Source organism: Diabrotica undecimpunctata, chromosome 7, assembly GCF_040954645.1.
Source record: "Diabrotica undecimpunctata isolate CICGRU chromosome 7, icDiaUnde3, whole genome shotgun sequence".
Lineage (NCBI taxonomy): Eukaryota > Metazoa > Arthropoda > Insecta > Coleoptera > Chrysomelidae > Diabrotica > Diabrotica undecimpunctata.
The window spans coordinates 61,096,760-61,121,404 of record NC_092809.1 but is presented as its reverse complement, the minus strand read 5'-3'; the positions used below and the strand labels follow the sequence as shown (position 1 = coordinate 61,121,404).

At 32.1% G+C, this 24,645-nt stretch overlaps 1 protein-coding gene across 1 annotated transcript; it reads left to right on the top strand.

Annotated features, from left to right (window-relative positions):
* Positions 1 to 605: 605 nt before the first annotated feature.
* LOC140445417 (nurim homolog) lies at positions 606 to 19,617 on the top strand. The gene is made up of 5 exons (XM_072537423.1): positions 606 to 888; positions 3,851 to 4,023; positions 9,283 to 9,450; positions 9,603 to 9,736; positions 17,931 to 19,617. The coding sequence occupies exons 1-5, from the start codon at positions 753 to 755 to the stop codon at positions 18,061 to 18,063; spliced, it is 744 nt and encodes a 247-aa protein (XP_072393524.1). The 5' UTR covers positions 606 to 752; the 3' UTR covers positions 18,064 to 19,617.
* The last annotated feature ends 5,028 nt before the right edge of the window (positions 19,618 to 24,645 follow it).

The following is a 24,645-nucleotide window of genomic DNA, read 5'->3' as shown; positions in this document are numbered from 1 at the left end:
ACAACATTAAGGAACTTGCTGTGTACTATAATTATAGTTAACCTCACTTTGACCACAATATATACCCAAACCCAACTTTGACTGCTTAATTTTGTAGAATTTATTCCCACTAAATATTTTTATTCTGTACAATAAATAATTTTTATTTATTTTTAATTATTTGTTATCAATACATTATACAGTGTAAATAATTATTGATTGTCGGTAATTCGTAAAGTTCTATTTTATTTTTATTTACGTTTGTTTACATTAATATTGACTAAGAGCACGTATGCTTGGTTGTATAGTAATTTCCAGCCACTTTTAGTCTGTCAAAAAGTAACTAACTTCGCAAAAAAATAATTACTAAATTCACTAGACAGTTCGGACTGGGAATAGCGAACAGAGTTTAATATTTTGTTTGAAGATCATGCAAAAAAAATAATTTGACAACCAAACATGTTTTTTTAATTTGGTTGGAGAATAACCTGTTAAGTAAACTAAACAAATCGCGTATTTAGTTTGTAAACAGTTTTACAAAGCTCAAGCTGTTAAATTTTAACAAAAATTTTCAGTTTTCACATATTTTTCTTTGTTCATTGTTGTGTTGGTAGTAATGTTGATCATTAAATAGGTTTCACTAATTTTGTTGAAGTTGGTTCTCCTGCTTCTGTTTGTTTATATTTGTTGTTTACGTAATTTCACAACTATTTTGACAAACGTGCCATTGGTATTATTTATTTAAGTTTACCTATAATTTTGTAGTATTTAAAATGGATATAAAGCAGCAAACATCACGGCTACTTCAATTAACTATTAGCGGATTTGGAATGTTATCTACATTTTATATGGTTACAGAATTAATGTATTTTTTATCTTTTCCCAAAAAAATTGATCAATATGCAAAAGGTAAGGCAAAATTAATACAGTTTATAATCTTTTAACGACTTTTATAACCAGATTCATATTCAAGTCACTAAGAAACATTTATTTTCCAAATGACCCATTTTTGAGTTTAAAGCCCAGAAGCTTCTTCAGGAGTCTAATAGTCAGTGGCGGCTCTTGATAATTATGTTTAGGGGAGCCCAAAAACATCTAGTTTTACATGCTAATTTGAAAATTTTGTCTTTTGGCAGTTCTGTATAATTTCCCTTTCCATGTAATAGAAATGTAACACATGACTAGCCTACTTCAATTTATTTTTTCCATTCTATCTCTAGTGCATGCATCTCCCATCTATTTTTCCATTACTCTGTAATACTGATCCTAGACCATACTTTATTTAACAGTCTTTCTCATACCTGTCCCAATAATAGTTTCTACAACTTTATACTTATTGCTAATAATCTTCACATAAACACCAGCAACTACTTTCTTATTGAGCACCTACTACAGAACCTCTTGAAGCTTAAGGTATGCTGTCTAAAGAGGCTGTCCACTCTTCACCAGTTACATTATCTGGTCCAGCCACTTTACCTTTTTTTTATTTTTTGAACTGATGGAGCAACTTCCTCATATAATATTTTATTAGTGACAATACAGCACTTGGCAAAAGTATAGAGAAAGTGCTGATGAAGTACGGAATGGACACAAGCATACATCACATCCATACATAAGAAAGGAAACAGGAAAAAATGTGAAAACTATAGAGGAATTAGTATAATATCGTCGGTAGGTAGACTTTACGGGAAAATTATTAAGGAAAAACTAGAAACTGAAATAATAGGAAAAATTGGAGAAGACCAAGCAGGGTTCACAGTAGGAAAATCATGCCTAGATCATACGTACACATGAGAACAACTGATAGAGAAGAAAATGGCAAAAGGTAGACCGGTCCATCTGGCCTTTGTTGATCTAAAGAAAGCATATGACTCAATACCTAGAGTCAAATTATGGGAAGCAATGAATGATCTCGGAATCCGACAAACACTAATAAAAGCAGTTAAAGCACTATACAAAGAAAACAAAGTAGCTATTAAATGTGGAAATAGAGCCTACAATCCATTTAAGACGACAAAAGGACTTCTACAAGGCTGTGCTACGTCCCCTACTCTGTTTAAAATATTCTTGGAAAAGACACTCAAACCATGGAGGAGAAAGTGCGAAGGAATGGGCATACCAGTAAGAGACGAATACCTATACACCTTAAGTTTTGCTGACGATCAAGTAGTCATCGCACAAGATGAAGAAGATCTCAGCTTTATGCTCAGAAAACTAGAAGAAGAATATAAAAACAACGGAATGGAAATAAACTTAGAGAAAACCGAATATCTAACAACAGAAAACAAGAATATGAGAAACCTAGAGATAGACGAGGGAAGACAAATAAATGGAACAGATAAATTCAAGTATTTAGGAACCATAATATCGAACCAGGGAACAACAGAAGAAGATATAAACAATAGACTGAGACAAACAAGAAACTGTATAAGACAACTAAACTCAGTGTTGTGGGATAAGAACATTACGATAAAGACAAAAAAGAGAATATATAATACCCTGACACGAAGTATCCTGACATATGGGTCCGAAAACTGGACAATAAACAAGAGAAATAGAGGTAGAATAAGAGCAGTAGAAATGGAGTTCCTGAGGAGAAGCTGTAGACTTACAAAAAGAGACAGAATTGAAAACGCAGAGATTAAGTGGAGAATGGGAGTGCAAGCAGACATAATCGACTATATAGAGGAGAAGAGACTATCCTGGTACTTCCACGTCAGAAGAGCGGACAGAGGACGCTGGATAAACAAAATCACAGAATGGAGCCCGATTGGAAGAAGAAAGAGAGGAAGACCCCGAAGGTCATTCAGAGATGAAATCGACGAGGCTATGGAGAAAAGAACCCTGCGAGATGGAGACTGGAATGACAGGGAAAATTGGAGAAAACGGCTGAGTGAAGGAAGACAGTGAAAACTGTGGAAATCCTTAGTAGTAGTAGCTGATGAAGTTAGCTACAAATGATCCGTCAAATTTGTGTTTGCGGTATTGCCATGTCCTTAGTATGTATATGTTTTATGCCTCAAATATGCTTTGAAACAGTATATTTTTATTATATTATTTTATGAAATCGGGTATTTTTTAAAATTTTTTAAATTTATATAAAACACGAATGAATGAACATTTGTTTCTTTTGATATTAATTGCAGTTAGTTATTAGAAAAAAAAAATTATAATTGGCTTTTGGTAGATTAGCAAATAAACTTGGCAATACTGTCAAAACTTTGAAAACTCTAGTTGCCAGATTGCAAAAGATGTTCAGCAGATTTCAATTTTATGACTATTTTCTTATAAGTTTGGGACCTGAATAAAAAATTAAAGTTAATTTAAATTATCATAAATTAAATTTAAACTAATTAAACTTCTTTTAAAAACTTAAAAAGAATGTTTAGTAACATTAATTAATATTATATCGCATGCTCTTTCGTGATTTATTTGCGATATGGCAGCACTGCCAAATACAAATCTGTCCCTCATTTGTAGCTAACTTCATCAGCACTTTCTCTATACTTTTGCCCAGCACTTATATATTAAGCAAAAATTTAAACCATGTTATTCTATCACTTGTTCTTACAACTTCTACTAGATTCTTTTTCATTTTGTTATCAGCTATTATATTAACTCCAATTCTTGTTACTTTCCTCTATATATCACAATCTGTATCCTTCACCTAGTTCTTTCACCATTTGTCCTTTTCACCTAGTCTCTTGAATGCAAGCTATTTGTACTCTAATTTTAAGATTTAGTCAATTATTACAAATATATAACTAGAAGTTTAATTATGTGATATGATTAATAATATATATATTATATTAGAGATTAAAACAAAAATAATAGTTTTATCATAATATGCGCTAAAGAATTATATTTTTAGAATCAGAATTAATGACATCATGGGCTCTCTTACTAAATATGGGGTTATTATCACTTTTTATTCTTCAGCATTCATTACTAGCATCTAGTAAAGTGAAGGAAGCATTTCAAGCTAATGGATTTCAAGTAATTTATCGAAGTGTTTATGTAGTTGCTACATCTGGAATATTGTTGGTAAGTCAAGTATATTCTGTTGAATTTTTTATTTCTAATCTACCCGCAAATCATATTTTTACAGGGTATTAAAGTCTTTTATTTCCTTGAAGCACTTAGCACACTTGAAGAATCTTGGCAACACACTTTTCGCTGTGATTCTCATAGTTGCTTTTAGAGATGCCACTTTGGAACAGGATCTGTTCTTTTCGAAACAGGTTTTTATTTGGAACAGGTTGGAACAGATATTGATCAATAAGTTTTCCTGTTCCAATATAACAGTTTTTTATCACACAACAGACCAGTGTATTTACAACTACTATCAATCAGAGACCGGTGTTGCATTGCTGTGCTGTTATAATATGGTTGTTGCAGTTCCATGCGCATAAAGCATGAATGTAAACTTGCTGGCTTGTGCGGCGTTGTCAATATTAAATATTTTTTAGAAAATATAGTAAAAAATCTAAAATAAATATTAGAAATATACTTCATAACACAAAATATAATAAAACTAAAAAAAATATAATATAATCATTCTTTGGCAACGATAAAATCTACATCCATATTGATATTATTATTATTGCAGATTTATTAATAAGAAAATACTTAAAGTTAATAGGTAAATTCATATCAACTAACAAAAAATTAAGTATACAATTTGTTTAACCATAAAACTATTATATGGATGTGTACTATAGTTATCAAAAAGGAACACAAAAGTAGTAGGCAATAACTTAAATTTTTCCTGGATTAATTAAATGGATTCAGAAAACCTAAAAAAAATTGTTAACATTTATAAACAACAAATATTTTAATTTTTTTGCACTAAGTCTTGTTCGACGTTCATTTAAAAGATTTCCTGCCTTAGAAAATAACCTTTCACAAGGCACAGAGGTAGCTAATGCACAACATCTAGCGCGTACCAAACGACTTAAATACGGGTAATTATGTTCATTTTCTCTCCACCAGTCTAAAGGATTTTTACTCCGACTAACGACTTCATCTTCCAAATACCTTTGAAATTCAATTATAGCCCTCGAACTGGAAGTAACTTTGGGTTTAAATTGGGAAACATTTTTATCTAAGGAATCCCACAAACAATATTTTGCTTTATTTTGTTCGGTTTCTGCCAATAGTGAAACGGGATTTGATGATGTGCTAGGTATAGGCTCAGGTTCATGACGTTCACATTGTGCGTTAATAATTTCCGTAAGGGCATTTATGATTACTTTTTTAACTTTTTCGACGGCATCGCTGTTCTTAAACCCAAAATATTTAAATCTAGGATCCAGTAAGGTGCAAATGGCTAGCGTATCACTATATTCCACATTACCCAACCTGGACAGAAGACCTTTCCGCAAACAGTTTAAAACGTCTTTGGATTGTTCATTAAAATTTCCCACTGACAAATCATCACAGACATTAAGAAGTCCTCTAGTTAATACAATCACTAGCGAGGCTGACATGTAATTTTCACCACTCACACAATTCGTTGCATCAGCAAACGGCTCTAGAATTTGACACAGTTCTTTGAGTATAGTCCACTCCTCTCCTGAAATTGTAGGCAATGAATCGTCTAGGAGACCTAACGTGGAACGAAGACTTTTTTCCAAATCAACAAATCTTTCTACCATATGATAAGTTGAGTTCCATCTTGTCGGGACATCTTGGATAACCTTTAATGGTATATTCACTCCATTTTTTATTTGTGTATCAAAAAGCATTTTGATAGCTTTATTACTTCTTTTGAAATGCGCTACTATCGTCTTCACTTTTATTAAGATACCCTGAGCCAATTTCAAAGCATCCTGCACCGTTAAGTTAAGGGTGTGAGCAAAACATCCAAAATGTTCCCACCCTGTATTGGCAATTGCCTTTTTAATATTAGCAGCATTGTCGGATACTGCAAGAATAACTTTTTTCTGTAACCCCCAACTATTTGCAACATCGATTAAAGTTTTTGATAAATTGGTTCCCGTATGGCTACCTTCAAACAAGTCACACTCCAAGAGAATACTGCGCATTTGAAATTTATCGTCGATAAAATGGCCCGTGATTGCTATGAAACTTTCATTGTTTGCCGATGTTCAGCAATCTGTAGTAATGCAAACATTTAAAATATTTTGTGCGGCCTCTTTAGTTCTATTTAAACACCTTTCATATAAGGCTGGAATTAGAGTTTTAGAAATCGTTTGCCTATTTGGAAGTCTATATGAAGGATTTAAAGATTGTACAAATGTTTTAAAGCCCACATCCTCCACAATACTAAATGGCTGAAAATCCATAGTAAATAATAATAATAAATTCGAATCGATGGACTTTTTTGTTTCAGAAGATAATTTTTTGTTTGAAAAATATGTAATTCTTTCTTGTGTCATAATTCTACGTTTTTTGATTACGGGCTGTTCAGGTGGTTCAGGTATGTCTCTGGTTGCGGTGGATATACAACTAGCACTTGACTGCTGTGAATCGCAGCTAGTAGTGGTAGTGATGACAACACTGGCGCTGTCCACAACGTTTTCTATATTTCCAATGTCACTACTTACACACATAACTGATTTTTGTGGAATGTTCACAGTTGGATGCTTTCTTTCAATATGTTTTTTTAAGTTTGTTATTGATGATTTATACGACATTTGTAACTGACACATATTACACTTCGCAATCGTGTTGTCAACTATAGTAAAAAAGTTCCAAATTGGGCTACTTTTATTGTTACTTGATACACTTTTCAATAAAGAATTCGAACTCATCATAAAAGAATATTTTACTTAAAAGAAAAATAACACTAGGTATTAAACCGGCAATAAAACTATCTAAAATTTAATTCTACTGCGACTCGCGACAAGACTTAAAACTTTCAAAACATACAACCACAAATACAATGATCTATTGTTAACGCAACAACCTTTCTGGAACAAACCGAACCGGTACTGAAGCAACCCGTAGGCCGTAACACAGTGTTAGAGTTGGAACAGTTTGGAACTGAAGCAGTTTTTTTGAAACAGATAATTTTTGGAACTGAAACAGGTTGTAACAGTTATTGAAAAACCCCTGTTCCAACCATCCCTAGTTGCTTTGATTATTGATCCATGTTTTTTGCACTTTTCACATATTTTCCATGTTCACATATTTTCCTTAATTTCAATATCAGCACAGCATCAACCTTGCACCTATTTAAGTAACATAGCATAAATAAACATTATCCACATAATTATAGTATTTATAAAGTCAGTTGAAACATTTCACTCCGACGAGATTTATAAGGGCAGTTCAATATTACATTTACCGGTAATCAAGTTAAAGTATAAATAACACGCGTCAATGTTTCAAACGTATTTGAACAATCCCCGTACTTCGTAGGAAAGAGATAGAAGAAAGAGAGAATGAAAGATACATTCCATCAAATAAATATTGGACATTGATATGTTATTCAAAATCACCAATATTTAACAGGCTACTTGAAGGTTCGCTTCCAGGCGGCGGTGATGGTGTACAGACAAGAAACGCTGTTGATTCATGCCAGTGCTATACAGCTAAAATGTTTATTATTTTACGAAGTATAATAACTGTTTTAAATCATTATACTGTCAATATGGTCTATTGCCATTATATATAAATTATTTTTGTTGCTAAATATGATATGTAAAAAACTTTTTTATACACTTATGTACTTTACGACAGTTAAGTAAATTAAAATTGACCTTATTCTGTTCTTCGTTAATCTATATTTGAATATACAAATAAATGATGCGCCCATGTCTGGTAATATGATATTATTCTTTTAATGTTTGTGGGCAACCAGTTTTTTGGGTGTTTCAACTGACTTTAAAAATACTATACCTTTCCAGCTTTAAAATGGTACAGGCTATAAATTTTTCAAAAATGGTCGATTTTGCAGTTTTTTCAATTGCTATGTGAGAAAATACCTTCTACCAGGTTTTATAAACAAAAATTGTTTGTTTTTGATTCTCTATAAAAGTCTCATCGACAGTATTGGTATTAAATTACTATTGCATTAAGATTTTTCACCCTAACCCAAATATTAATTGTCATATTCTTTCATTCATCTATGATTTATTCTGGTTTACTTCAAATTCCTTGAGCATTCCAGATACTGTAATATTTCAGTAAGTTTCCATCAAATGTTCAAGGTTGAATTGTGAGATTTTTAGCAGATTTTTTCTACATTCCCTATTACCAATATAGTAATATTAAAATTTGAAAATAATTTTAAAATTTAGTGCTGTACTAAAAGTTTTTTTTGTGAATAAATTTTTCTTTCATGTACCTAAGGTGTCTTAAGTATTGTTATTGTATCTTAATGTCTTATTTCAACCTGTTTGTCCTTATATTTCCATTGATTAAAGACTTTCTTTGATACATTATCACAACATTTGTATATCTTGTAAGTAAAGAGTAGATAAAATGCAAAAAAATCTTTAAAAAATGTGCATTTTAATGCAAATGCATATTATGCTTAAAATATGCAAATAATGTTTAAAATATGCACATGATGCAAATTGTTTGTTTTAATATTTGAACCATATTTAGAATATTTAAACACTAAAACTACTTTGTGAGGATTTAAAATTCTATTTATTTATTTATCACTACAACAAAAAATGATATTGAAATTTAAAATATGCTTATATATAATTTTACTATATAATAAAATAGATACTATGTTAGAAAAAACTAGAAATTTGTTTAATAAAAATGTTCACTCTTTAAATATTTACTTTTACAACAAATATGTAAATAAATGCCCAAAGTTTTAAAAAAATGCAAATTTTATGAATTCAAAAAAAAATGCATTAAAGTGCAAGTTGTATATTATCTGCCCTTTACTTATAAGACTGTTTGCAGGTTAACAAAAGTGATAAAAATCAATAGTCATGTTATATTCATTGTTTCTATAAGTACCTTCGTTCACATGTGCCTTTCCTAAATCTTGCTTGGAGATAACAAGTACTAATAGTTATGCAGCAAATTTTTATTTAATAACTTTGTAATTACTATTTAAATGGGAATAAGCCACAATTAAAGGTTAAAGTACGTTTATTTACGTTTCAATTTCCACTTCGGAAATCAGAAATTAGTAAATTTACTAATGTTTTTATTTTGAGAACGATTTCTGAAGTGGAAATTGAAACGTCAATAAACATACTTTAACCTTTAATTGTGGCTTATTCCCATTTAAATAGTAATTACTTTAAAATGCCACAAGAAAATAGCTTCAGAACAATAATAACTTTTGTTTGTTTCCAAACATTTTAGTATGTATTACGGCATTGGAAAACAACTCCACATGCAATCATGTGGGCTTTCAATCTAAATTACAAACCCATCTTCTGGATATACGCATCAATCCACACTGTAGCTTGGATTATTATTTATGTTGGGAATATTTGCTGCGATGTTACCGAACTTCTCGGTATTAAACAGGTAAGTCATTATTAAAACTATAAAAAATATTTATATGGCTCGTTTCAATAAAAATTTTATTAAAAATGAAACTATTGTATTTTTTTATAAATATTAGTTGATTTGACACACTAAAATTATTTTTTAACCAGTTTGTACCTATTATATTTCAGGTGTATTACAGTATTATGAATCTGCCGGACCCAAACTTAAGAAAATCAAAACAATGGCAACGTCTTAACAGTCATATGAGACACCCAAGCTTTTTAGCCTTTGTGTTAATATTTTGGTTATGTCCTGTAATGAGGTAAGTTAATTTGTTTGTCTTTTTTAGCATAATCTTAAATTTAAGTGACTTTAGATAGGTAATTTACAGTATAAAACTGCTTCGATTGTTTCAAAGATATAATCTGTCATTATGATATTGGAGATTATAATCTGAAAGATTTATTGTTTGCCCATGTTTTTCCAACATTTACTCTGGGTATTTGCGGGAATGTTTCATATCTAGTAGCTTAACAGTAGCACAGCTGGTTCCAAGCCAAGATAAAATAGGAGAGTTCAAAGATGAGAGCACCTATAGGCCACTGTAAAAAACATGCTTATAGAACCGATCAAAAAGCCTTGGATACAGGAAACAAACCTTAGCAAGAAAAAAGGGTTACCAGAAAGAATACCGAATTAAGATGAGAATGCTGAATCTATATGGTACGAGGGTTGTCTTTTTAGTTTTGCATGTAGCCACAAATACAAAAAATATATAGACTTAAAGTACTTTATTGCTTTTCAAAATATGCCCCACTGGTGAAACCATCATTGTCTTTATGAAACAACACTTTCTTCTTAGCCAAATGTGGCCGTTTTTGCTTGATTTCTGAGTTTTTGGAACCGGTTCTCTCTGTTAAGTCTATTGTTTTCATTGTCTTTTTGTCTAGGGTGTGAAGTGATCAACCTACGTCTCATCCATGGTTATAAAACAGTGCAAAAATTCTGCTTTGTTGGTGTTTAAAGTTTGCTAAACACTCAATTGAAACATCTTCACGACACAAACGCTTCATTCATCTTGCACACAGATTTCTCATGTCCAAGTTTTCAGTTAATATGCGATATATATACCGCACGTTTTGAAATGCCTTTTAATTCTGCTAGCTCACACACTTTCAGTCGATGATCATCCAGTTCCACTTTGTGGATTTTCTTCATCGTTTCTGGAATCGTCACCGCATTTAGTCCACCATGCTCATCTTGTCAGCTGGTACAGCCACGTTAAACTCTGCTCAATATTTTACTGTTGTAAACGAAGGAGCAGACTCACCTAGAGAGAATCAAGTTCAGCTTTTATATTGGTTGGCTGAAAACATTCACTATTGATGGCTGCTAAGCAAATACTAAAGAATGTGGTGTCTTCAAACTTGACATATACTTTATAGATTATGTACTTTCTAATGACATTTTTTCGAACAACTATTGGCATCGTTATGTCAGGCCAGGTACTTCTGGAACGACACAAATAATATTTTGATTGTAACAACTTATTAAGGCTGAGTTGAAATTTATGAATAATTCGAAAATTATTAATTATTTAACAACTTGTGAAATTCTTAACAATTCCTCATTTCTTTTAATATACGATCCTAAAAATTTTCTCATTTCTCCTAAATCTATGACATCTAATTGATTTTTCAAAATGTCATTTTTTCTTTGACATTTCTATCTCACCTGGTATTAAACTGTCATCTATGTATGCCAAAAACAATGTTTTTCATTTCTCATCAGTTTATCTGTTTTTGCTTCACCTGTTTAACCTCCCGGTGCTTTGATATATACCTGACTCCAGAACACCATTTAAAATGCAGTAAGTATGTCTAGTTGTTTGAATTTCCAACCTTTCTGGAGTGAATGAGATACCATCATTCTTGGCAGTTGAAATTTTTGCGCATACACAGTTCCATAATTTGCTTTTTTTTGGCATTCTATACTTTCTTCAGTTGCTTCTTTATACGAAGTCGGATCATAGTTCATTAATAAACAATACGCCATGTACAGATCATATTTGTCAAATTCTCTTAAGAACTTGACTTGTCTCTCTGGTTTTTTATGTTCACAGATTTTTTTTGCTTATATGTCATGACATTGTTCTCTCGATTGCTTCTACACCTTTCTGCGCTTATCATTTCTTTCTTCTTCCATATCAAGATATTCCATTACAAGAAATGTTTTGGTAATGCTGATTTCAACATCACTGTTCTTGTATATACAGGAGAATCCTATTCATCGTTTCCGTTATAGCATTCTGTTGCGGAGAAGAAAGATGACAATATTCCAATTTTATTCCTTTTTCTGTACAATATTTCCTGAAATCATTTGAAGAATACTCTCCCACCATATTGCATCGTATTCTGCTTGCTCTTATTCCAAATTCCGCTTTAAATTGTCTAATATGGTTTATGATATGAATTTCTGCTTTATTTTTTGTTCTCAATGGATTAACTACAGTAAAAGTAGAAAAACAATCTATTATAGTTTAAAAAAAAATTTCACATTCGATTTGATTTGATATGAGTTATACTTTTTAAACGTTCTCTGGTTGATTTACCTCTCATGCATGAATCGTATTTGTTGTCGTTCTAAGGCAGATTTAAAATGTTTACTTCCGTTCAAATGGCCCAGTTTGTTGTCCCTTCAGTATTCATTGGCCAACAAATTTTGCTTATATCATTATATAAATTGCCATCATTCCACTTTGGAAACGGCCTTCATTCGTTGCTTATTTCAATTCTATTTTTATTAAAGATTACTTCTTTTCCAGAACGATTGAATTTACCAACTGACAAAATATTATGTGTGAGTTTTGGTACAATTAATGTTTCCCTTGTAATAAAGTTTAAGGAAACCTTCCTTTTTTTCACCATTTACTTTCCATCAATATTAATATTAATTGAAATTTTTAAATTCGACCTTCCATAGAGGTATTAATCCGCCAATGAACAAGCAGAATTGCTTATAAAGAGGAAGAACAAATTTTCCTTTAAAAATACTGAATATTAACCGTGAATGATACCAAGTCACTGCTTACTAGATGATCAATTACTCCCGAGTCTACGATGAAAATTACTTCTAGCTCACTGGACATTTGTTCGACTTCTACATAGAATGCTACAGATGAATGTCTCTCTTCTGATGGGCTATTTTCTTGCTTGTTGACAGCTTGAATTCATGCTCCTGTTTTTAAAGTTTTGTAATCTTCTTCCCTGAAACCTTTCTGATCATGATGGGAGTTTTGATACTCCTTTTTTTTATTTGGCGTTTTTCTCCGAATTATAATTAAAATTTGAAATTGAATTATGCAAATTTTGAATTATTCATAAATTTCAACTCAGCATTGAGTAATCTAATTAGGACGAATTCCACAGTTATATTTGTTGACATTGTTTCAATAGCTGTGATGACATCATTATATTTTTCTGGTATTATCATTACCACATTACCTATTACATTATTGGTACTTTCATTGATTTTCGAATTTGACTTCTTCTGACCATAGATTGAATCTAACTTCATGGATAACAGCTTTCTTTTGAAATAAATAAACTATTAAAACACTCTTCATTTAATGTATTGGCCATGTTATACATACACCCCACTTACGGCGCTCATGTATATGTATGTATATATATGTTACGAGCAATGTCCAAAATTGTACAATCCTAGCATTGTACGGAAAAAACTTGTCCACTTCTAGCATTGTACCCCTTTACTGTACAATCTCCGAAATAGACATAATCGTCGGACTTTGTATAAAAGAATTGCTGTACAATTTTCGAATTTCAATAAGTAGCCATGCCTTAAAGTTTGGGAGAATATGACAGATATCGATTTTTGCGATTATTCCCCATTTGGTATTAAAGACAAACAAACATCAATGAGGTTATGAATCCGTAATCTAAATTGTATGATTAAATTATTTTAAATTATCATACACATCTCTGGAACATTTGAAATGTTTCACAAACATCTTGCCTGTTATAGTAATGCATTTATCAATTGAAGCTTTGAAATGTTTCACTAACATTATCACTCTATTGTAGAACAATTTCTTCTTATTACTTATATTTTAGTTTGGCACAGCATTTTATCACATTGTCGATTCGAAAAAGAACAACTCTATATATAAATAGAAAATATAAAAATATCAAATAATTAACAAGAACTGTTCGATTTCTGATTTGGTGTGTCGCTTGTTGTCAATAATAATCGATGAGCGTTTCGATAATCATTTTTAATTTTGATCATTGCGGATATTGTATAGTTTGGGCACAGAATAAATAACAATGAGAAGCTACGACCGATTAATTAATCGGTTAATTCTTCAATCACCCGTTCAATATGATTTTTGTCAAATCGGTCCTTTTTAGGACCAACTATTCTAATTATGTCTATAAATATTAAGGACATATCTAGAGATAAAGGGACTCTACTTTACTTAAGCTTATCGGACATATGCGCGTAATACGGGCTTTACACCAACAATAAATTCATGAAGAAATTCATATGAAGTCGCTTCAAGGTCAAATTTGACGTGTGTAAAGCACAATTTGACATCCAATTTTGCCGTGAATAACTTCATGAATAAATTGGTGAAGAAATTGACGAAATAGAACATGTTCTATTTTTCACATTTATTGGACGTGAATTCAGTGTCACCAACCTGTGTAGATTTGGCGCGAAGTAGGGATAATAATTATTTTGCTTTTGATTATTGAACTTTGCATTTTTTAAGTCGTATCTGTGGTCGTATCAAGTAATAGTTATGGAAAAGAGGTAAGTTTATTATTCTATAATAAAAGACAAAAAATAATATTATGTATTTTTTTTTAGGAAAAACATACAATTTCGAGACAGAAAAACCTAGTTTTATTACAAAATTGTTTACTTTTCCCTTTCTTACATCTTTTTTTCAAATATTATTTATTTAATGCTTTGAGAATATATTATAGTACCTAAATATTTGTTAATAAAAGATAAAATTCTACCTTTTTCTTCACTCTTTTACTTGGTCTAGTCATTAGGTAAATGTTTTTATCATCTTGAAAGTTTAATAATTGATTAAACAACGTTTTCCAAGAGATATGGGTGCTATTGATTTCTGAAACAGGAAAGGATGGTTTTCTTTGAAATTCCAAGTATTATAATATTGCAAAATGAAAAGTATGGAGATAGTAGCTAGGGTTTCATATTCGGCTCATGATTCTCAAAAACAGCAACTTGCAAAAAAGAGTTATAAATCATTAATTATTATCCAAATAATATCAAGGATGTATCATGGAATTCTCAAAATTTACCATAAATGCTCTAAATACATCAAAAATTGATTTTAAATTCTGATACTCGCTGGACATATTTTCTTTTTGGACCAGGTATGGATAATTCTGTATTATTGATAGGATTGTTAAATTAACTTTGCATCGAGTCCATTTGATCTATTTTTTAGAACTAGATATGGATAATTCTATATTATTGATAAGATTTTAAATTCACATTCAGAAGTCCACTGAAACAATTCACTAAGACATCCTGAAATTTTGTATAATGAATTCCAGATATGTAACAGAATGTGTATGGAAGAAGAAAGTTTCCCATTTTAGTCAATGGAAGTGGCTGTACAGTTGAAATGATTCAATTGAAAAATCAAAGTGGAGACAATTTTGAAGATGAATTGCTAAATAAAGACATTATTGAACTTAAGTTGAAGATGTTTGAGAGCCCTATAAAATATTTTTGTTATGGGAAAACCTCAGAAGGATCATTAATATACATATAATTTTTTTTAATTTTTTATTAAATTTTTCTTTGCATAAGTTAATTTTTAAACCTAATAAATCTATTTCTTTTCAATTCATGTCTTCTGCCAGTTCCATTTCTCTGACATGTTTCTGTTGTGCTCTCTTCTCCTGTTTTTCTACATGAAGCCTTTGGCCTGCTACTAATTTTGTTCTTTCCTATTAATTCTTCTTATTCTTATACTTTATTATTCATAGTTTCCTTCCAAAGTTGACTATCTTTCTTTAAAAATGCAGGATTCCATATCCTACGGATAAAATCTGTAAATATGATTTTTTATTTAGAAAAAAATAGTTGTTTGTGTATAACAAATATTAAAACTAGCTTTTATTCCTGTTATTATGATTCTTCATTTACCATTTAAATTATATTATATTTAAAAATTATTGTTTTTTTATATATTTAGTTTAGTCCTACCCTACCCTACTATTCAATAAAGCAAATTGTAATATGTTAGACAAATTATTAAAATTGTAAAGAATCAGCTCACAAACTAGTGGTAAAGTATTACTGGTTATTTCCATTTTTTATTTGTTTTTAAGTATTCATTTCTTTACAACTTCTCTTTTTGATTAGAATTGTACACATCTCAATATTCTAACAATAAACATACCTATTTATTTTTATTGTATCTCTTGAGAATATATTATGAATAGTGGTTAAAAGATTATAAAAAGTATTGTACCTTTCTTTCTTCTTTACTTCGACTTGGTGCAGGCAGGTATTGTATTTAAATATAGGCTTTCATCATTCTAAAAGTCACAATGAATTGATTAACATTTCTGCTAACTACAATTAATTTTTAGTATATAATGAATGCTAGATTTTCTTGTTCTATCATATAAAAAATAATAAAATTACCGCTTTTTCTGTTTCTCTAGCTATGTTGTCCTTATTAAAGTTATTTGAAATTATCTTCTGTGTCTAAAATCAACAGTTTTCACTAATTACATGTAATTTCCACTAATTTTTACCTCTTGTTCAAGCTCTTACTCTTTACCAAATTCAGCATAATTTTTTATACAATCTTAATCACTATTTTCTTTATAAAACGATATTGTTTTCTGATTATATTTCCAAATCCAAAACATCTTTATTCAAACAAATAGTAAATAACATCCAATAATAAAACCATTGGTACTACTGAAATAATGACACTTGGTGTAAAAATTTATTTGAAGTCAAAGAAACTTTTACATCCAAGAAATTCACGAATTTATTGACACAGAAATTGATGAATAAATTCATGAATTTCTTCGTGAATTTATTGTTGGTGTAAAGCCCGTATAATACAAATGTGACGTATTTCTACTGCAGGAAGCAAATAGAGGGCCAAACCTAGGGTATTTGGTATTAAGCTGATCGCTGAAAATAACGAGATAAACATAATAAATGCCGGCAAAGAAGCGAAGAAAAACTTAAAATGAGAAAGGACAAAAAAGTCAGCTGAGGAAACCTTTCAACGATGTTGAGCTTGGATCCACTATCAACGTATATAATGAACAATATTACGGCTCCTGACTGAGGATCTGAACACAAAACTAATTATAAAATTTGAACAAAAAATACAACAATGGCTAATATCCAAAGTCTGTAGACAAGCAAAGCAAAGACGAAGTTGTTGCCTTGCTTAAACCTGGCAAAAATTCCAACGACCTCAAAAGCTATCGGCCAATATATCCATTAATTTTTTCAACTATACAAAATACTTCTGCACATGATCCTTAATATAAACTGATAATAGAAGAAAAACTTAAATTTAAAGACAAACGTGGCTATATATGACAGAGAAGATCATGTTCGTCACAAATACTAAATCTTGCCCAACACAGCGAAGACGGGTATGAAAAATATCAGACATGAGGAGTGGTATTTGTCAATCTAAATGCTGCTTACTACACCTTAAATTAAAGGACATTTCTCCAAAATCTATGTGATACCCCCTTAGGTAATAAACTCACTTGTATTATCCGCGTATGCCTACACAACAGAAGATTTTTCGTATCACTCAATGGTAAGAATAGAAGATGAAGATGGGGAACGTAGAAGAACGGTCTCCTTAAGGGTACCGTAATGGCACCTACACTGTATAACATTTACACAACGCTATGGTTGTGTAAATATTATTTACAGCCAATATTATGGAATATTCAAGTGAGTTCCGTATATCGGTGTCCACTTGACCACGGAGCTCACTTAAACCTGAATTTTAACATGGGCGGAGTCCACTTTATGCTGTAGTCATCAGTATTTCGATTTATATAAGCCGATGCGCAAATCCAAAATATAAATCGAACTGTCCGAGGATTTCGTCAAAACATTTTTAGTTACAAAAATATTGAATTTATGTAAACCTTTATGTCCTCACTCTATATCACACCATACTTATTAAGTCTAACAGGTAAAAGAATCAATCAGTTCTGTTTAATATGTAGACAAATAAATGTTACTTTTGGACTAAACAGACTGTTTTTTGTACCCAACATTTCAATTCCTTTCGAAGAAATGTAACTGCAGAAAAATATTTATACGTATTACAAGCAAAAGTTATATTATTTTAACTTACACCTTATTCTTATAATTTTTATATGTATTTGATTTGTCATGTCATACCTGTTTTCTTATTTTTGTGTAATACAGTTTTCTTATTTTTATTCTAGTTTGGACCGTTTATTGTTAGCTGTAATTTTAACAACGTACATGTACGTTGCCTGGACTCCGGATGGAAGTGACTACTATTATCAAAAATATCAATTCGAGCGAAAACATTTCAGACTAGATCATTTTAATTAAAGACGAAAGCATAAATAGGAGAGTAATTTTCCAAAGGAGATTTACTGATTTACCTAACCGAAAAAAGCATCGCACGGAGAGTTATTAAATAGTATTATGATTTTTTGGTATTGCTTTTGGTTATAACTTTGGTGTTTGTTGGCAGGCCAACAATATCAACTTCTTTTTTATCTGAATTCAAATGATTAAACTGCTGGATCAAATTAATACACCTATTGGTGCTCAGTAGTTTATTTATATGTAGTAAATATACTAATTTGATTGAACAGATAAAGAAAAATTTGATTCAAAATAATTGAAAATACATTAGTATTTTTTGTATTGTGGCGTAAGCCACACGATAATATGGATTTATTATAATATTGTCAACGATTCAGTCATTTCTATTAATGCAAAATAGTTAAATGAGAAGATCATAATCATTTTTTTTTATTTAATTTCGATTTTACAATTCTGAATTGTTAGTAACAGTTCATCATCATCAGTGGCATCACAGCTGCCTTAGTCCATTTTGTAGGTATTGGTCTTGAAAAATCGTTCTGGATTCTGAAGATGCTAGCTGATCCTATGAGTGTAAGTCCAGTTAGTTGAACAAGATAAGGCGGTATATAGAATTCCATCACGGCCAGGAGAAGTTTTTATCTATTAACTGAGTCGTATATGGCTTTGAAATCCACGAACATGTGGTACCAACTCTAGGGGTTTTTCAAGAATCAAATATTTGGTCAATTCGGTAAAGGGGTTTTATTTTTAAATTTTAAAATGGCTTCTCTAATTCTTCTTCTTCGGTAGTCTTTTTTAGGTCTAGAATTTTCGTGAGTCTTTTATGTTATGGTGGTACCAATCTCGTTTAGAACGATTTCGTATTGCTCTTCTTTTTGCTTCCAAACATTCTTATTCTTCCTCGTTAAAGGTTTTCATATCCTTCCAGAGTTAACCTCGTTCTGAACAGATCTGCATTCTTCGTCGAACCAATCTTCGTTTCTTCTGGCCCTGTTAGATTTAGATAAAACGCCTTTAGCCGTTGTGTGCATAGCTTCTTTACATTGATTCCAGTGTTAGTAACAGGTGATTGTTTTGTTCAACTTTTCATTTATTTCCAGTTTGTAATTTAATTATAATAATAAGTACATTTATGTATCTTCAAGTAATTTGCGGGAAAGTGTTCTTGGACACTAGACAATCTCCACAATAATTTTAAATACATTTATAAATTCAGTACTATGGAAATATAATTTGGGGTCTGTAAGTCCAAACAGTATCGAACGGCTTAAAGAAAATTTACTATTTTTCCAACCAAATTACACTAACTGTGTAACTTGTTATAATTTTTTAAAAATGAATATGACAGGATTGTTGGTATATTTATAGTTTTTATTAATGCAAAATATAGATTTAAGTACTTTATTATTGACAGCTATATTGACAAATATTTACACAATATACATAATATTATTTTTATTAAGTGAAAATGTATTCTATTATATAGTACTATTTATATCGTGGATGTTAATATTTTTCTACAATCCATTTAATAAATGATATTTACTGATATACGGTATTTATTTTTCTGTTACCTTTATTAAATATTTGATAAATACAATAAGGTGAAAACCTAATAATGAATATAAAACTCTAAACAAAATGAGACAGAATAATGAACATCTTTTATGAAAAATTTTTATAATGACAGTATTAGACCTACAGGAGAAGAAGAGCAAAGGTATGATGATGATAACATAGAAATCACAAAAGAAATCAGGGATAGCCTATGTAAATTCAAAACGGAAAAGCTCTAGGGCCTCTTTTACTAGCTGTATTAAAATTAGTTGCCAATATTAAAAGAGGAAAAAAATAGAAAGAAAATACCACTGTTAGTAAGTCAATAAACTATTGAAAATAGATCTATGGAGGGCGGTACAATAGACACATGTCCAAAATGCAACTTTTACAGGAGAGACCTTTTAAGTTTATTTATTTTTTCCTAAATCTAGGACTTTTCTACCGGTCAAAGTTGTATTGTATAGCTTGGTAATTAAACTCAGAGTCTAATTAAACTAAGTCAAGAAATACACATTTAGAGGCAAAACATAAAATTTTAAATTTATAGGTACTTACATATAGTTGCAATAAGTAGATAATTATAAAACTAAAACACACACGCACACGTCACTAAAGTTCATCTGTTTCATCTTGAAGATCAGAGTGTTCATCTGCAATATTGTCACATGTCAATATATCATTATAAAATTCGTGGAAAATAGGCAGTATCAAATTAATAATTGAAACTAAATCTCTTTTTTTCTCTGTAGATATACGTAGTTGTGAATAATATCTGTGAGATACAGAGAAAGTTAAAATTTTCCACCAGGTCTAAAGTTGATCACATCAAAGTTATCATCAGTCAGGTTTTTCTTATATTTGATTTTCCTTGGCTCGTTAACATCATATTGTAGCGAGATTAAATAAAACGAGCGGTTCGAATTTATATAAATATATTTATTTATAGTTTACAGTTCGGTACTCTCTTATCAACTAAACCCACTCATAACATCGTTACATATATATAATAAAGTTACTATGTTCGAGAATATTCTGGCGTTGTCCCACCTCTAATTCGTCTCATCGAAAGAACCATCGAAGACGGGCGGTATTGAAATGCCAATTCTTGTGTTCTCTAGATCTTTCCTTCTAAGAATTATGACGTATCGGAGATGGGCTATTTCGTTACACTGCTCCCCTCTTAGATCTGAGCGTCCCGATCAGCAACTCCAGATGTAGGCCCAGGATGGCGGAATCTACAGAGCTCTCCAGCTCTGCATGAACCCCTTAGAAAGAAATAACAGTCTACTGACTTTGAAGGATACGATCTCATCGGGTTAATGCAACACACAGTAATTCGTACGCCGGTTTCTCGGAAGATCACTTCAAGCATGCTTCTGACAATCTTCCAGTCCAGATTATCTAGTGCATGGCCTATCTTGGGTAAGGCCAAATTCTTAATATCGTAATTACAGACGATTTTCTTCAAATTAGTTAAAACACGCCATATATCCTCGTAGGTTGCCCTGTCTGTATACGACTTTCTGGTCACCATATACAGCAAAGATCGAGAACCATCTTCTAATTTCAGTACTCTTCCAACTTTAGGCTGCTGGTTTTTAACTCGTCCAAACGACCGAATTTCTTATAAAATACGGATGAGATTCCTTTAGTCATCTCAAGATCTTGGGCAACACAGTGGGCTAGAGAGACGTTATGCGTAACATTAAAAAGATCCTGCTGAACTTTTGTGGTCACGCCGAATCTAGCACTCTTTCTCTCTGCGTAATTTGACATAAATTCATTAAAGCTTGGTCGCCGGTCATCTTTGATCTCATGTTGAAGGGTTCGTGCTTCTCCTGTTTCATTTGAGCCAGCATATGGTGCAAGACGATTTATGTGAACTACTTTTGGTTTACCTTTTGGCAACTTGTTAATTCGGTATATGACGTCATTTATTCTCTTTTTAATTTCATACGGACCTTCCCATTGTCTTTGCAGTTTGGGAGATAAGCCTCGACAACGTTGTGGATTATAAAGCCAAACAAGATCACCTACTTCATAGCTTTCACTCTTGCATCGAGAATCGTATTGATCTTTCATTCTGTCACTGGCTAACTGGATGTGTTGTCGGGCAAGTTCATGAATGTTCATTCTTAACTTCAGGCGGTCGACATAATCTTCGCTTGCAACATGTTCTTCGGAAGGTCTGCAGCCAAACTCTAGGTCGCAGGGCAAACGAACTTCACGACCTAACATCAGGCAGGTTGGAGTCTGGCCTCTAGTTTCATTCACAGCCGAGCGGTAGGCCATTAGGAATAAATGAATGTGCTGGTCCCAATCTCTTTGATGTTCTCATACAACTTTGGACAGGTGTTTACCCATTGTTCGGTTCATTCTCTCGACCATTCCATCTGATTGAGGATGCAGGGGTGTCGTTCTGGTCTTATTGACACCAATCAATTTACAAACGGTTTGGAAAAGGGTTGACTCGAAGTTTCGCCCTTGGTCGGAGTGGATCTCCAAGGGAACACCAAGGCTAGCCAGGAATTAATAACTTATGGTTTATAATCTGTACAGTGGTGGATTTATAATCTCGGGGAAACCTGTAACCCTAGAGAGCGCGTCCCCAGGTGGCGGATAGGGGAATGCCCTCACCGGCCTGTTTGCAGCTAGGCCGGCGGGTAGGTGGGAAATAAAATACCACCCGCGGACCAACAGGTGGGGTAGATAGGACTCCTAAGCCGTAGAGAAGGCAACTTATCTAAGAGAAGGATACTCTGATTTAAAACCCTGGTCCTCCAAGTTGGGGGTTGAGGCATCGGGCCAACTCCTCGATACTCGGAAAAAATGATCAAAGTTAAAAATTTCAGCAAAAAGCCTTGGAATTCGGACGGATTAAACTATAAACGAAATTCGCAAAGAAAATGGATTATGAATTTGGGTGCTTGGAACATACAAGGAATAAGGACAAAACAGGAGGAGGTCTTCCGTGAACTGAGTAAAATGAAATTAGACATCTGTGTTTTAACTGAAGTAAAAAAAAGGAAGAGGAAATGAAAAGATAAACGAATACCTGCATTTCTATAGTGGCGTAGAGAAGAGCGAACGAGCTAAAAGGGGAGTGTCTATAGCAATACATCAGAAACTGAAAAAATGTATTAAATCATGGCAAGAAATAGATGAAAGAATTATCCTCATGGAAATTAAGAAAAATGGCCATGAAATAGTGGTAATTGGAACATATGCACCGACGGATGACTCAAGGGTTGACAGCAAGGAAGAGTACTTTAACAAGTTAACAACTGTTCTAGCCACAATTAATAAGAAGAAAGAAATTTGGATCTTAGGTGATCTTAATGCAAGAACTGGAAAGAGCTCCAACAGCGAAATAATAGGGAGATATGGAGAAGACATTCTGACCGACAATGGTCAAAGAATAATAGATTTTTGCGAGGCACATTCTTTGAAAATATTAAATGGTTTCTTCCCCCATAAGAATATACATAAATTTACATGGACGCAGCCTACCAGGAATTTAAAATCAATAATTGACTATTTCATCCATCGTAAAGATTCTAAACTAAAAACGAAGGACATGAAGGTGTTTAGAGGGCCAGAATGTGGAAGTGACCACCATATGATTATTGCAAAAGTAATGGTGACATTTAAGAGAGAACAATCAAGTCACAAAAATGATGAAGTAACAGACATAGGAACAACCATAGAAAACATAAAATATAACCTGGAAAGCTTTAAACAAGATTCGACAAAGTTCTTATATAAAATTAGAATAGCTCAGAAAATAAAAAATATAGAAACAAAGGACTTAGACCCTGAAAGTCTGTATGAGGTAATTAAAAAATATATTCATGAAGCGGCAAATGAAGCACTGGGAAAAGTTGAAAATCGGAAAAAAGGAAAACCTGAATGGTTGTCAACGGAACTAGAAGAGAAAGTTCTCAAGAAAAAACAAGCATATCACATATGGCTTCAATCCAAAGATCCTCAAGACAGAGAAATATAAGCTAAATGGAATAGAGAAGTTAAAAAAGACGTGGATAAGGAGAAAAAAATAAACTGGGAGGCTAAGTGTGATGAACTGGACAGATTTATGGGTGGAACAAAAGTGGCGCAAGCTTGGAAAACATTAAAGCAGTTTAGGAAAAATGAGAAAAATGAAGACAACATTTCTCTCATAAAGTTAAATGAATGGGAAGAATATTATACGAAACTGCTGAAAGAGGATAGAGTAGAGTACAGATGGGAAAAGATAAGGGAATTAATAGACAACAGAGACGAAAGAGAGGAAATCCCTATAATAACATTATCCGAATTGAAGGAAACCTTAAAAGAGGTTAAAAAGACCTTTTCAATAAATGTATGTGTGGAGACCAGGAAATTCCTAAAGATTGGAATAAATCTTATATAAGCTCCATATATAAGAGAGGGAATAAAAGAGACTGTTCCGGTTGTACGGCAGAATATTAAAGAAGAGGGTTGAAAGACAGATACAAGATATTGAAGAACAAAGCGGCTTTCGTACCGGGAGATCCTGCCTTGATAATATATTTATCCTACGACAAATAATTGAAAAGCGTGTCGAAAGAAGTAGAGAGACCCATTTGGTATTTATAGACCTTGAGAAAGCATATGATAGTGTCCCGTTAAAGAAAATGTTTGAGGTCCTCAAAAGGTCCGGATTGGATTCGACGTATATCCGAGCGATATATAAATTGTACGAAAATGCAGTTAGTTGTGTAAAAATTGGAACCAGAACCTCAAATGAATTTAAAGTCACTAAAGGCCTAAAGCAAGGATGCTGTTTGTCACCGACACTCTTTAAAATATACGTCCAAGAAGCATTGAGGAATTGGAGAAATAAATGTAGATTTATGGGCATCGAAGTGGGACAAGAAACTCTGTATACATTGTTGTTTGCAGATGATCAGGTGGTGGTTGCAACCGATGAGGAAGATATAAATTATATGAATCGAAAATTATTTGAGGAATATGCCAAATGGGGGCTTACTGTAAACA